Raw genomic sequence first — 13,976 nt, forward strand, 5'->3', positions numbered from 1 at the left:
ATCTCATTGCCCTCCAGCTCCGCATGCAGCTGGCACCATGTGGGGCACCTGCTCCCGCCCTGATGGATCTACCTCGTCAGTGGTCTCGCGTCACTACACCGGGCACGCACACCAGCGCCGGTGACAATGAGGAATGAAAACCCACGCATGGACAAGGGCGATTCAGCAGCTGTGTGACCTGGGGGAGGTCTATACAATACTTCATTTGTGGGAGAAGCACCACTGAAAAGCATCTAGGGGAAACCTTTTGTAAAGAATTATTCTGAAAATGGGTTAGTACTTAGTTAACACTCATGTAAATCTTGATTTTAAAACAGGTTGACATTTATTAACTAAAGAGGGATTAAATAAGAAGCAGCTTTCAGCTGTTTTGTCCTGTTTATGAGGTTCTAAAAGGCAAGTAAAATGAGTAGAAAAAAGTGTTACCATTTTGTGTAAAAATAGTGACTTTCAGAAAATAGCTTACAATATCTGCCAGGGACTGTGTTTTGGGGATCCATATATCTGGGACATGGGAGAGTATTTGCACCCCTGGCAAGACCTTTGCTTTCAGTGAACTTGGACAAACGTGTAGCCAGACAAAAGCATAGCAGGGTGGGGAAGCAGCGCCTGCAGTCCCTGGGGTGTGCGGGCTCTTACCAAGTCGGTTGCACGGGTTCCGTTTGAAGAGGGCTCTCAGCAGACTCTGGGCTTCCATGCTGAGGAACTGCGGCATGCCCAGCTTGGCTCTGAAAAGCACAGGTGTGGTGTGAAATGACAAGGACAACCAGAGTTTTCTCTGGCACTTGAGGATCCTGCTTGGTCAGCATCGACAGACAGATCGAATCAATGTGACCCAGGGCAGCAGCACCCAAGCTTTTTGGTCTTAGGGCTCTTTTGCACTTTAGAAATTATTTAGGCCATCAAAGAGCTTCTGTTTATGTGGGTTATATGGCAGACATTTTTATAATAGCTTTTTTAACAATTTGCTTAAAAAATAATACAAACATTAAAAATAAATAATAAAAATCCCATTAATAGAAGTAACATTTTTAATGCAACTGAACTCTGTTTTCCAAAATAACAACCAAAGCTTTGGCTTGAAGAGTGCTACTGTTTACATTTTGGGAATCTCTTCTGGGTTAGATGAAAGCCAGCCAGATGTCTTTTTTTTTTTTTTAAGACGGATTTATTTATCAGAGAGAGAGAGAGAGAGAGAGAGAACACACGCAGGGGTTGGGGAGAGGGAGAGAGAAACTTCAGCATACTCTATGCTGAATGTGGAGCCCAATGTGGGACTTGATCCCAGGGCCCTGAGATCATGACCTGAGTTGAAACCAAGAGTCCATCACTCAACTGATGGAGCCACCGGGCGCCCCGATAGCCAGATACTCTTACTCACCTCTGTGTTCAATCTGTTGCAATACTATGAAGAAAATCTGGGACTTCAGAGAACTAGAACAAATAAGCCTAAATTTGTGTGGAACCACAAAAGACCTCAAATTGCCAAAGCAATCTTGAAAAAGAACAAAGCTGGAGGCATCACAATTCCAGATTTCAAGTTATATTACAAAGTGGTAGTGATCAAGATAGTCTGGTACTGTCACAAAAACGGACACATAGATCAATGGAACAGAATAGAAAACCCACAAATAACCCCCCAATTATATGGCCAATTAATCTTCAACAAAGCAGGAAAGAGTATCCAATGGGAAAAAGACAGTCTCTGCAACAAATGGTGTTGGGAACACTGGGCAGCCACATGCAGAAGATTGAGGCTGGATCATTTTCTTACACCATATGCAAAAATAAATTCAGAATGGATGAAAGACCTAAATGTGAGACCTGAAACCATCAAAACCCTTGAAGAGAGCATCTATATCAGCCCTAGCAACATTTTTCTAGATACATCTGCTCAGGCAAGGAAAATAAAAGCAAAAGTAAACTATTGAGACTACATCAGAATAAAAGTCTTCTGCACAGTGAAGGAAAAAAACCAACAAAACTAAAAGGCAACCTACTGAATTGGAGAAGATATCTGTGACTGACTATCTGATAAAGGGTTAGTATCCAAAATATATAAAGAACAGATACAAATCACCATCCCCCAAACAAATAATCCAATGAAAAAAATGGGCAGAAGACATGAACAGACATGTCTCCAAAGAAGACACCAAGATGTGGACAGACACATAAAAAGATGCTCAACAGCACTCATCATCAAGGAAAGAAATTGAAACTATAATGAGATGTCACCTCACACTTGTCAGAAAGACTAAACCCCAAAACATAAGAAACAACAAGTGTTGGCAAGGATGTGGAGGATGTGGAGAAAGGGGAACCCTCTTACACTGTTGGTGGGAATGCAAACTGGTGTAGCCACCTTAGTAAACAGTATGGAGTCCTCAGAAAGTTAAAAATAGAGCTACCCTATGATCCAGCAGTGATACTAACAGGTATTTGCCCAAAGAATACAAAAACAGTCATTCAAAGGGATATATGCACCCCAATGTTTATAGCAGCAATGTCCACAACAGACAAACTATGGAAGGGGCCCAAGTGTTCATTGACTGATAAATGGCTGACAAAGACGTAGTGTATATATATATATGTACATATATAGTGGAATATTACTTAGCCATAAAAACAATGAAATCTTGCCATTTGCAAAGGCTTGAACAGAGCTAGAGAGTATTATGCTGAGTGAGATAAGTCAATCAGAGAAAGACAAATACTATATGATCTCACTCATACGTAGAATTTAAGAAATGAAGCAAATGAGCAAAGAAAAAACAGAGAGAGACAAACCAAGAAACAGACTCTTAACTCTAGAGAACAAACTGATGTTGCCAGAGGGGAGGTAGGTAGGGAGATGGGGGAAATAAGCAAAGGGGATTAAAGAGGACACTTATCATGATGAAAAAAAAAATCCAGTAATCTAACTTCTTCAAATAACTGCAAAAAAAAAAAAAAAATCTGGTAAAGGAGGAGCTTCCAAGCTCCCAGGAGGGTCTTAGGTCTCCAGAGGTCCTCAGATCATGCTTTAGGATCCATGGGGCAACAGTTTGGTGCTGCTCCTTCAGAAATGTTCAGTCACTCCTGGAACAAGTAAAGATCTTGTTCCCCCTTAAAATTAAGAGAAAGAGGGGTAACCAAGGCAAAAATAACAGACTGTAGCCATAGATATGTCACCCACAATGAAGGTAATCTGATACCAGAAGACACTGAGCAAATCCTATGAGGTTTCCTCCACTAATTCCTCTCCTTTCATTTATACAATGGTGTAATCTACAAACACGTAAGCTTTTTAGAGGACTCTCACTTTCATAAAAGTGACCTGTCCATCTGCAGCATTTGAGAAAGCTGATTGTGAGGACCAGCTGCTTTATGGCTTGTCCTTCAGGTGCAGGAAGTCCATGCCCTTGTCTAGCAGGGGACCTCAATTTGGAGCTGAGATCCACCTGTTCCACAGCCACTTCCCCATTCCCAGCAATGCTCCTGTTTTCTCCTCCCAGATGTCTCCCTTCTGACATCGTGCTTAGATGGAGCCTGCTAACATTTAAGGGCTTATAGCAAGACGCTGGGTGTAGACTTATTTCTAGGATCCTAAGAGCAAAATCCATTTGCATGGTAAATGATTCTTCGTGAGAACTGAACAGAAAATTTGTATTCGGTCACATGGGTAACTTTGATTCCTGCCAGGGTCAGGCAGAAGAGCATGGGTACCCACACGAACGGGGGTCAAGAGATAGAAAAAGAAAGGGAACTCCCACTCTAGTGTTCTCTCTGCAGTCCCTCAAATCTGTAGTTTGTGAAGGTCATCATCAATCATCACATCGAAAATCCCTGTCATTGGACATCATATGCAATTTTCACTGATGGAAAATGTTATCTGTGGTGCAAGACTTGTCAGGATCACCTGGCGATCCCATTCACTCTCCATTGTAATTAAAATGCCCAGAATGTTTATTATGGTTATTGCTAATGCCTACTTAATGATCTAGGTTTCCACGACTGAAGGTATTGATATCAGAAGGTGCTAACGAGTATTGGATGGATCTCCAAGGGTAGGTGTTTTGTACTCACTTGAGGATGAGGGCCATGGTCTCCTTTCTGTCCTTCCCCTGGAACGGCAGAGATCCCGTGAGCATCTCAAACTGCGGAATAACAAAGAACAGGGAGAGCAAGTGTTCAGACCTACCGGATCTAATAGCAGAGAGTCCCAGATGGGCAACATGCAACCACAGTTCATTCATCCATTCAAAATCCTGACCCATCAAGCACAGGTGCTGTCCAACATGCTTTGAGTACATCAGTGAGCAGAATGGCCTCATGGAGCTCCAAGTTCACTGGGGAGGTGGACAGGTGATAAACACAGGAAGTATTGGACTGCAGCAAGGGGTGCTGCATGTCGTGGACACACAAAGAGGGGCGCGAAGGGAATGGCAGTTGGGCTGGACACCTTCTACGAGGTTATTTGAGGACCCTGTCCTTCTCTGGTGGGTGCTATGGAGGGGGCCAGGACAGAATGACTTCAGTCCATCTACAACATCTGGTAAAAACACGATGGCCCCAATAACATCTCCAATACAGGCTGCCTCACACTGAAATAATAAGTGGACCTTTGCCAGGATGGCCTCTGTGATAAAGACAGGATTGAGGGTCAGCCTTCCCTGAGCATGGATTTCTCTCATGCAAAAGCCCTGAGGACACAGGCTCTGGAGGCAGTGGCCTGAAATCCCAGGGTACTACCACAAAATCATGCACACCCAACCCCTTCTGAAGAAAGGTACTAGGGCAGCAGTGCCACCAAACCCTGTCCTTGAAAATAGGAAACTGAATCTAGCTGACATGGGCCACAGCATTGATCCCAGTCTGTGTCTTCGTGTCATTTCAGATTACTGTTGAACCTTGAACGACACAGGTGTGAACACCATGGGTGTGAAATACCCACTTACATGTGGATCTTTTTCCAATAAATATGGTACTATACTGTAAATGTATTTTCTCTTATGATTTTAATAACACTTTCTTTTCTCTAGCTTACTTTATTGTAAGAATACAGTTTGGAATACATGTACAAAATGCAGGTTAATCTACTGTTTATGATATCCTAAGGCTTCTGGTTGACACCAGGCTATTATTAGTTAATTTTGAGGGGAGTCAAAAGTTATATATGGATTTTTTGATGACCTTCAGGGGTCAGCGCTCCTTATCCCTGTGTTGGTCAAGGATCAACTGTCTAAGAAAACAGCCTTGGTGCAGGACTTTGTATGATCTTATTAAATTGGACTTAGTTTTGATTTTGACTCTACTGTCTCTATCCCTTTAAAATTTATCCTACAGTATTTTTCCTCTGCATTATGAAAATCTTGGGAAATACATCAAAGTAGAAAGACCAAAGTAATGATCCATAATCCCATTATCCAAAGAAAGCCACAATCAACATTTGTGATTTTCTTCTACTACATTCTTGAAGCTGTTTTTTTTAAAAACACAGATAATGGTTTTATATACTCACCATTCACAGAATATAAAAACTTCTCATGCTGATTATAAACTCTTCATAATATCACTTTATATATGGATTTACCAAAATATGTTTATTTATTGTTGGACACTTAAAACATTTCCAATTTTCTGCTATTATAAGTAATATTGAAATGCACAAAAAAGCTTTCCTAAGAGTGGCTGCACCAGTTCACATTCCCACCAACAGTGTAAGAGGGTTCCCTTTTCTCCGCATCCTCTCCAACATTTGTGGTTTCCTGCCTTGTTAATTTTCCCCATTCTCACTGGTGTGAGGTGGTATCTCATTGTGGTTTTGATTTGTATTTCCCTGATGGCCAGTGATGCGGAGCATTTTCTCATGTGCTTGTTGGCCATGTGTATGTATTCTTTGGTGAAATTTCTGTTCATGTCTTTTGCTCATTTTATGTTTGGATTGTTTGTTTCTTGGGTGTTGAGTTTAATAACTTCTTTATAGATCTTGGATACTAGCCCTTTATCTGATTTTTCATTTGCAAATATCTTCTCCCAGTCTGTAGGTTGTCTTTTAGTTTTGTTGACTGTTTCTTTTGCTGTGCGGAAGCTTTTTATACTATATGCTGGCAAATAGAACTCTAATAAAAATATAAAATATAAAAAAAAAGCTTTCCTAAGATTTGGAGTTATCCTTATGATGCACTCACTACCAGCAGTGAAATTACAAACTTAAAGAAATGAATGTAGTTAAGCCTTTATTAATATTCTTGGTTTGCTTTCTGAAAGTAAAATTTTAAAAGGATTTTAACAATTCCAGCCTGTCGAGGTGTTTGAAGGCTGCGCTACTACACTCGCACGGTAAGGGCTCACAGAACAGACCGCCTGTGATCAATTAAGACATGAGTCATAAACACCAGAAGTAAGAGAGTCCCTAAGAGAATCTGAAAGTAGACAAACATAACTAAATTGAAAAGTAGAATGCTCTGAAATATGAGCTGTTTATCTGACAGAACAGGATGAAAGTTTATAATCATGGAAACTAAAATATCTCTTAAGATAGAATCACATTGGCAAAGACCATTCTCTCCCTATTTTGGTTCTATCCTCTTTACCCTCTCTCCTTTCTTTCTTGAGTCCACTATGAATGAAATTCCATTTCAAGGAAAAACATTTTAGGCCATGTGAAATAAGAAAGCTATTAATCATTGCTATAAAGGTGGTGCCCATCCTAAACTCTGTGCATCATGTAACTATTGATTATGGATCAACCAGCAACGGGCACACATTTGCTTAGTGATTACATCTTAGCTTTGACTACGACTCCCGGGATCCACATCCTTTGTGTTTCTCTCCCTCCAGCCTGCTCTTCCTTCTACATTGTCCTTCTCCATGCAACACAGTAGGAAGAGCTGAACCATTTATGAACACCCAACACTGGCGTACATGAGTGTTCAGTAAATGCTGCTTGGTAATGAAGATGATAGTGGTGGTGGTGATGACGGTGAGGCTATGTATTTCCTCAACCCATATATGTCTCTCTATTTTGTTTGGCTTCACTTCCCGCCCCTCTAAGGGTTCACTTTCTATCACCTGTGGACAAAGGAGATCATTTTAGTATTACTGTTCTCAAAAAGAAATTTCTCAGTACTTAAGTATCTCATTAAATCAGGGCATTACTAGTGAGCTTTCCTGGGACATTATACATAGTAAGAGTTTTGGTCTGGTGTTGAACAATACTGAGACTGACCAAGGTTTCCAGGGAAAACTAATATAAGCCATGGTTTGCCTTGGGTTCTCATACTCTGGCACATGGGCTGGGGGTACCCCAACCGATGCATTCAAAGTCAGCACCAAGGTAGGCTGTGGAAATGTACAGAGGGAACCCAAAGAGACTCAGGTTAGCTTCCCTGGGAGCAGTTATGAAATTTCGAGAAAGATAAATATTTTGATGTGTCTAAAGCAGTGGTTCTCAACTGGGGCATCTTTGTCCCCTAGGGGATATCTCCTGATGTCTGGGACAGCTTTGATGGTCAGGAGAGATGGGAAGTGTTGGTGCCAGTGACGTCTACTGAGTAGAGGCCAGTGATGCTACTTCCCACCCTACAATGCACAGGACAACCTCCATCCAAAGAATTGTCCAGTCTCAAACCTCAACAGTGCTGGAGTTGAAAGACCTGTCTGACGGACATCTAATGAACCCAAAGAGAGTGGCCAGCCCTGGGGCACAGACACGACACCTCCACTGAAGGAGCCTGAGAGGTGCTGCGAGCAGTGGAACTAGATGGTTCTCCACAAGGGAGACACTTCACAGCAGGGAACCTACGATTCAGGTTCATCTGGTTGATCAATATTCTTAAAGAAGAACTCAAGAGCAAGTTACATCATAATCTGAAAACAGACAAGCACAAATCCTACAATGAAATAGACTCTATGACCTGGTAGCAGTACCTGGGGCCGGGCACACAAGGCTGGGTTTTGCTCAGCAGGTGCATGTATGTTTGTGTGTAGGTGTGTCAAGGTGCATGGGGCATGGACCAGTCCACATCTCCCGGTGCACCACCCCTGCTCTGAGCATGTGAAGCTACGCTGATCTGCTTCCCTCAGCAGCCTCAGGGGTAGGTGTGGGTCTCCCTGTCCCTTCCCAGGGTGGCGACTGAGCCCTGAGCTGGCTACATGTGCTGCAGCAGTGTCTGAGCAATTTACACAGACACCTGTGTATGAGCCCCCACACATGCTCAGTGCTGGTGAAGAACGGGAAAAGTATCTCCGATAGTCTCACATATGATACCGGAGCATTCAGAAAACGTTCACAAAGCCCTCAACTTCAACGTCCTCTTAGAGCCTGAGTTCCAGACAAGTGTGGAGATAGCGATCTACCGTTGCTATGGAAACCATCACTACTGAGACCATTCTATTCCGGTGACAAGTGCTTGACTTCAGACATGTGACTTTGCTCCAGGACAAGGATCTCCACCATCGGCGTGGGTGTCTTCATCCGAGCTCTCAGGGGGGCCCTCTTGCATCATCAGAGGACACGGGTGTAGTTCCTCGGTGGAGAAATGCCAGGGACGGGCAGTGGCCCCTCCAGTGTGCAGACCGTTCCTCCAGGTGCTCCCTCCACGGACCTACACCCTCTTTAACAAAGCTGGTGGGGGGCACCTTGTAAACACAACATGCCCTCAACTGACCTGACATCTGGCTGCAAGCTGGTTGCCAGGTGAGGCCCAAGGGTTCGGTGGGCAGGACGAAATGGGAATGTGATTTTGAGAACAATGGTGTGATCTCAAACCAATACTGAGGATTCTGGAGCCTTATTTCCACATCAAATACCAGAAAGAATGGTATCTTTGCTGCATAATGTAAAGATTTTTTTGGTTCAGGTGAGTTGCGAAGGTGCCTCATGAACGCTGAGAGCCAAGAGACTCACTCTATTATCACAGTGACTCCCCCTCCCGCTTCCTGCTGCTGAACAAAACAGAACTGGAACCAGCACCATGTGCTTCTCCAGCTGCTGTCAGACACTGAATGTGAAATCCTTTCGACTAAAGTGATCCCGCCGGTTCAGTAAGAAATGCCCAGCACCCGGGGCCCACGGCTCCTGGTGTGTCAGCGATGCCAGCCAGCGCTGGGACCAGGTCTCCTTTAGAAAAGCCAAGAACCATCCTCTGTGTGATATTCTCCAAACCCCAGAGCATTCCTATAGCTTTGGGACCAGGCAGCGCAGGGGGCCCCGCCCCAGGTGGTTAGACTGGGGAGCCCACAGGCATGTCATCCCCGGGGGACACAGAGCTCGCTGAGCATGGGGGCCTGTCTGTGATGGGAGTCCATGTGGAAGGTCACGGTGGTGCTTAGGAAATGCCTCGTGTTGGGGAGACACCCCGAGGTGGGGATTCACACCATAAGATGACAGATTTATAACAGCAGCTTGTCAAAGTGCCAAGAAGACACAAGACAGAGCCAAGCTACGGTTCCCCAGGCAATGCCTCTGAACCCCGCCGCTGGACACAGCCCAGCGGTCCTGCAGCCAGGAAGCAAAGCACGTGGTGTGGTGTCAAGATAGGTGGCCTGGACGCAGGGAAGCCACAGAGGAGTGACCCTCCACAGCGTCAGAAGTCCAGTCTGGGCAGAGGGCACGGGGAGCATGGAAGGCCACGGGCACAGAGCCTGCTGGAAGGACAGGTGGAGTGACAGGGCAAGGAAGGAGAGGAAGGACCACATGTCCCCTCTGGGGACAGGCGAAGGGAGCCAACACCACTTCTATAACGACTACAGGGTCCCCCGGGCTAGGCGGTGTCTGGGTATGGGCTCGGTCTGTGAACACGCAAGCTAAGAAAATTCAAGTTTCTAGATGTAGATGTAAAAATGTCTCACTCCATGTATATTTTGGCTCATGTTAATTTTTGTGACTAAGTAGAAGGATTTTGTGTTTGACATAAGAAAAATGTCTTTAATGTGAAAATCACCACATCCCTTAAACTCTTCATGCCCAGACCGTAGAAATGTTAAGTAGCAAGAGGGTTTGACGCTTAATACATGTGTGTCCTTATCTGAATCCCAGTTCTGTTTCCTGGCAGTGGGAATTTGGGACAGGTGGAGAAGTGGTAGGGTCAGGAATCTGGTGGCTTCCTTGTCCCCGGGGCACACAGGACACTGCCTGTATACACCGCAAGCATGGTTTTCCTTGGCCATTCCCGGACCTCTGAGCCGACGTGGGGATGGGCACAGGAGCTGGGAACCCGCGACAAGGGAGGCTGACGCAGACCGGGGAAGACCATTACCATGAGCACGCCGAAGGACCACCAGTCGGCGCTCTGCGTGTGTCCCCGCCGGTTCACCACCTCGGGGGCCATGTACTCTATCGTCCCGCAGAACGAGTACGCTCTCTTGTCGTGGTCGATGGCCTCCTTACTCAGCCCGAAATCTGCAAGTGGAACAGCACACAGCACCGCCTCAGTCTGAGGCACCAGAACTGTTTCTATGCTGAGTCCTAACCTGCGAGCTTCTGCGTCACATATGTGCATTGTGCTCAGCTGGGCGTCACTTCTCCCACCCGCTCTGTCCTGGCCACAGAACCCGCCTTGGATGCAAGCGTCATCATGCCCCCGCATGGTCAGTTCCCCAAGTCAAGGACTCCCAGGGATCTACAAAGCCTGGAGTGCCTGGTAACAGGATCAAGAAGCTGTATTTCTTAGAGACTGACAAGGAGTCCCGGGAGTGTGCCCCTGTTGAAGGGGCACAGCAGGTGGACGGGCCCTCCGGTGTGCAGGTCAGCGGGCCAGGATGCAGGAGCGTGTGGGGCTGCTCGGAGGAGATGGGACGGAAGTGGTAGCTCTGAAAGAAAGGGCTGGAAGGGAGTTAGAGGCAGAAGGCTACCGGGGAAGGAGATCCCTGTGGTGAGGCACGTCTGATAAAGGTTGTGGAGCATTTGCCGTGGGAATGCAGTGAGCGCTTCCTGTCTCCCTCCTCCAAGAAATCCTCAGTGTGTCTATCTTTTTCCAAAGCCTGTGCGTTAATGCACTTAGTGGGTGAGGGATACAGGGGACACACTGGCTCCAAGATGATGGCACCCTCAGTTTCAGCATGTTTGGGAAGAAGGATGATATCCATCAGTTCCTTCCAGGGCCTCGTGGGGGTGGAGTAAGGTCGCATGCTGAGCGAGAACATTAAACACCCACGGGTGGGTTTGCTCACTCAGCGTAGTGGCTTGCTTTGCACATTAGAGTGTGGGAGGGGGTTGTTTGTAAACTGTGCCTGGTCAAAATGGCAAATTAGCACATATTATTACCTTGGGGTCATGAATAATAATCATCATCATCATCATCATCATCATCATCATCATGATTATTGAACCAGAGAAAGCTGAAATGCTGTAATAGAAAAATTTGACATTATAGCTCAAAATGCCTTCCAGCTACCAGGCACAAGTGTGACTTTTATATGATATGTGCAATTCGTCGTTTGGCAGAGAAAACTTTGAAAGTATTAACAGAATCTTAAATCTCTACCACATGCTGCAAAACTCCGATGGCATGACATTTTAGGCTCCCTAGGACTCTATGCCAGGAGTGGGTGGCCTGAAGGTTCGATTAAATGGATAATCAGCTTCTGGTATATAAATTCATGAAACATTTCAAAACTCTAACTTTGAACATTAACAAGCACGTAAAACTATTTAGTCGATGTTTATTGCCGGTTACCATGTGCACTCCACCAAGTACTGGGGATCCGTGAAGACCGGGTAAACCCTTGAGAAGACAGGGTGGGGGGGGAATGCAGGCCAGCAACAGAGGGGCAGTGTGACCTCATGGGGGCCACAGAGCAGGGAAGAGAGGTCTCAGGAAGAAGGGGTGCCAAGGTAAGCTCTGAGGAAAGAGCAGGGGTCGACCAGGCCCCCTGAGCAGGGACACGCTTCCAGGGGAAGAGAGGAGAGCGTTAGTTCAGGAACAGCAAATCGGTGGACATGCAGGAGTGGGTGTGTTTGCACAGGAGGCAGAACCAGGTCAGCAGGGCAGCTCACGGGAGGATGGCCCCCAGAGAGCCCCGCAGCCAAAGCCCCAGAACCTGTGAGCAGGTCACCTCCCAGGAAGTGGGGTCCTGCAGAGCTGCTGACGCCAAGGAACTTGACATGGGCTGGTGATCCTGGGTTATCCAGGTGGGCCCCGTGACACGAGGGCCCTTCTGTGGATTTGGGGGCAGGGTCACAGAGATTAGGGGGTGCCGTGATGCTAGCTGTGAAGAGGGAGGATGAGGCCACAAGCTGAGGAATGTGAGCAGCTCCTAGAAGATGGAGAAGGCAGCAAACAGGCGTCCTGGAGCTTCCAGAAAGGAACGTAGCCCCATTGACACCCTGACGGTAGCCCCTGAGGCCCATTCTGGACTTGTGGCCTCTGGAACAGGAAGATGAGAAGCTGTGTCATTGTAAGCCACCGACTGTATGGAGACCGTGGAGACCGTGACAGCAGCAAGAGGACATGACTACAACGGGTGTCATGGAACTAGGGAGTGTGTTTTCAGTGTCCCCTAATGTGGTGGCACTGGGAGGGGTGTGAGGTTTCAGTAGGAAGGCAGGCTCACATGTGGATTCATACAGGGCAACTGAAGGCGGGAAGGAGGCTGTGGGGTCGGGACGTGCTACCCAGGAGAGCACCAGTATTGCCCAGGGGTGGGTCCTGTGCATCATCATCCTTGAACAAAACAGCCAGGGATGAGAGTCTGCAGGGAAAGTGATGGAAGGTTCTGTGGTCAGGAGGGAGGAAAGGAAGGGAGCCTGGAAAGTCTGAGTATCTCTACATGCCCAGAGGACACACTCCTACATAGCTAATCCCTATGGAAGAAAACTTCAGCCAAAAGTGAGACCCATGTCAGCAGATGCTGGTGGGATGAGGGCTTTGGTTCCGAGCTGCTCCCCACATTTACCAGGGACACTGCTGTCCTTTACAAACCTGTGATCTTGATGTGTCCCTCTTCGTCCAGCAGGATGCTGAAAGAGAGGGAAGAAAACATGCTTTACAAGAGCCCTGGTCAGCTGAGGGTCATGCTGATCTCAGGGGGGCACAGCAGGGCAGCCAGGGCAGCAGTCACCACACAGATGTCACCTGCTACAGGCAGACGTGGGCTTTGGGATCACTGCTTCCCCAGTCAGCAGCTTCTCTGCTGAGCCACAAGTGGATTCCAATCCAGTGTTTGGGGTTAACCCAACAGAAGCAGGGGCCTACAGGTTTGAGACTTTCTGTAGCCCATAGGAAGGTTCAGGAAGCCTTCTGACCGTCCTTCATGAAGAACGTGATTGAGAGGGCTCAAGATTGCCTTGGTCTGTGGGGAATCTGGAGCTTCTTGAGTTTTTCCTGATCCAGGCAGGTCCTCAATGGCCAGAGGCACTATTTCTTCACATTACCCCTCTCTGAGCCCCACCCTGCCTCTCGGGACTGACCCAGCTCTGCCGGGGAAGCCTGTGATACCTTGGGCCCTGGCTTTGAGGAGGCTTGGGGCTCGGCAGGCTTCACCTTGCTGTAGGAGCTATCGCACTGGCTGCAAGCCCTCGTCCCACCAGTGTCTGACATCTAGAGCGTCAGTCTGGAGGGGGTGTCGTCCTCACCCTTCCTAGCTTTCCTGTGGGAGGGTGTTCTTCATTGCAGGGCAGAGGGAGATCCTATAAGGGCAGAGGCTGGCCAACACTAGAGGAAGCCCCTCTTCCAGGCCTTGGGGACCCCAGGGCTCCTAGTCTTCTGTTTCTTTTTTTGCTGTAATTAAATCCTGTCCCATCAGCTCCTGGAGGGTACTAGCCCAGCCTTAAAGAGACCAGAAGCAGAATGGAGAAAAAGCAAAGCAAGGCCTTGAGGATTCATATGTGATGCCTTCAACAGCCAGAGAGAGTAGTGACATTCTGACCCACACCAGCATACAGATGGACCAAAGGACAAGGTGCTGAGTGCAGTAAGCCAGGCAGAACACAGGAAACATGCCTTCTACTCATACGAGGGACCCAGAACACTCAGATTCATAGAGGCAGAAAG

The 13,976-nt window shown here is 46.9% G+C and overlaps 1 protein-coding gene across 7 annotated transcripts in view; it reads right to left on the bottom strand.

Annotated features, from left to right (window-relative positions):
- The window catches only part of RPS6KA2 (ribosomal protein S6 kinase A2), a 345,946-nt gene that overhangs the window by 55,194 nt on the left and 276,776 nt on the right, over positions 1 to 13,976 (bottom strand). For all 7 annotated transcript variants that reach the window (XM_072830504.1, XM_072830506.1, XM_072830518.1 and 4 more), the window contains 4 exons: positions 12,906 to 12,943; positions 10,242 to 10,384; positions 4,066 to 4,136; positions 640 to 728 (listed from right to left, as the gene is read on the bottom strand). In XM_072830504.1, the coding sequence (XP_072686605.1) occupies positions 640 to 728; positions 4,066 to 4,136; positions 10,242 to 10,384; positions 12,906 to 12,943 (341 nt within the window). The remainder of the gene's footprint in view (positions 1 to 639; positions 729 to 4,065; positions 4,137 to 10,241; positions 10,385 to 12,905; positions 12,944 to 13,976) is intronic.

The sequence above is a fragment of the Canis lupus genome, chromosome 1 (assembly GCF_048164855.1).
Source record: "Canis lupus baileyi chromosome 1, mCanLup2.hap1, whole genome shotgun sequence".
NCBI lineage: Eukaryota > Metazoa > Chordata > Mammalia > Carnivora > Canidae > Canis > Canis lupus.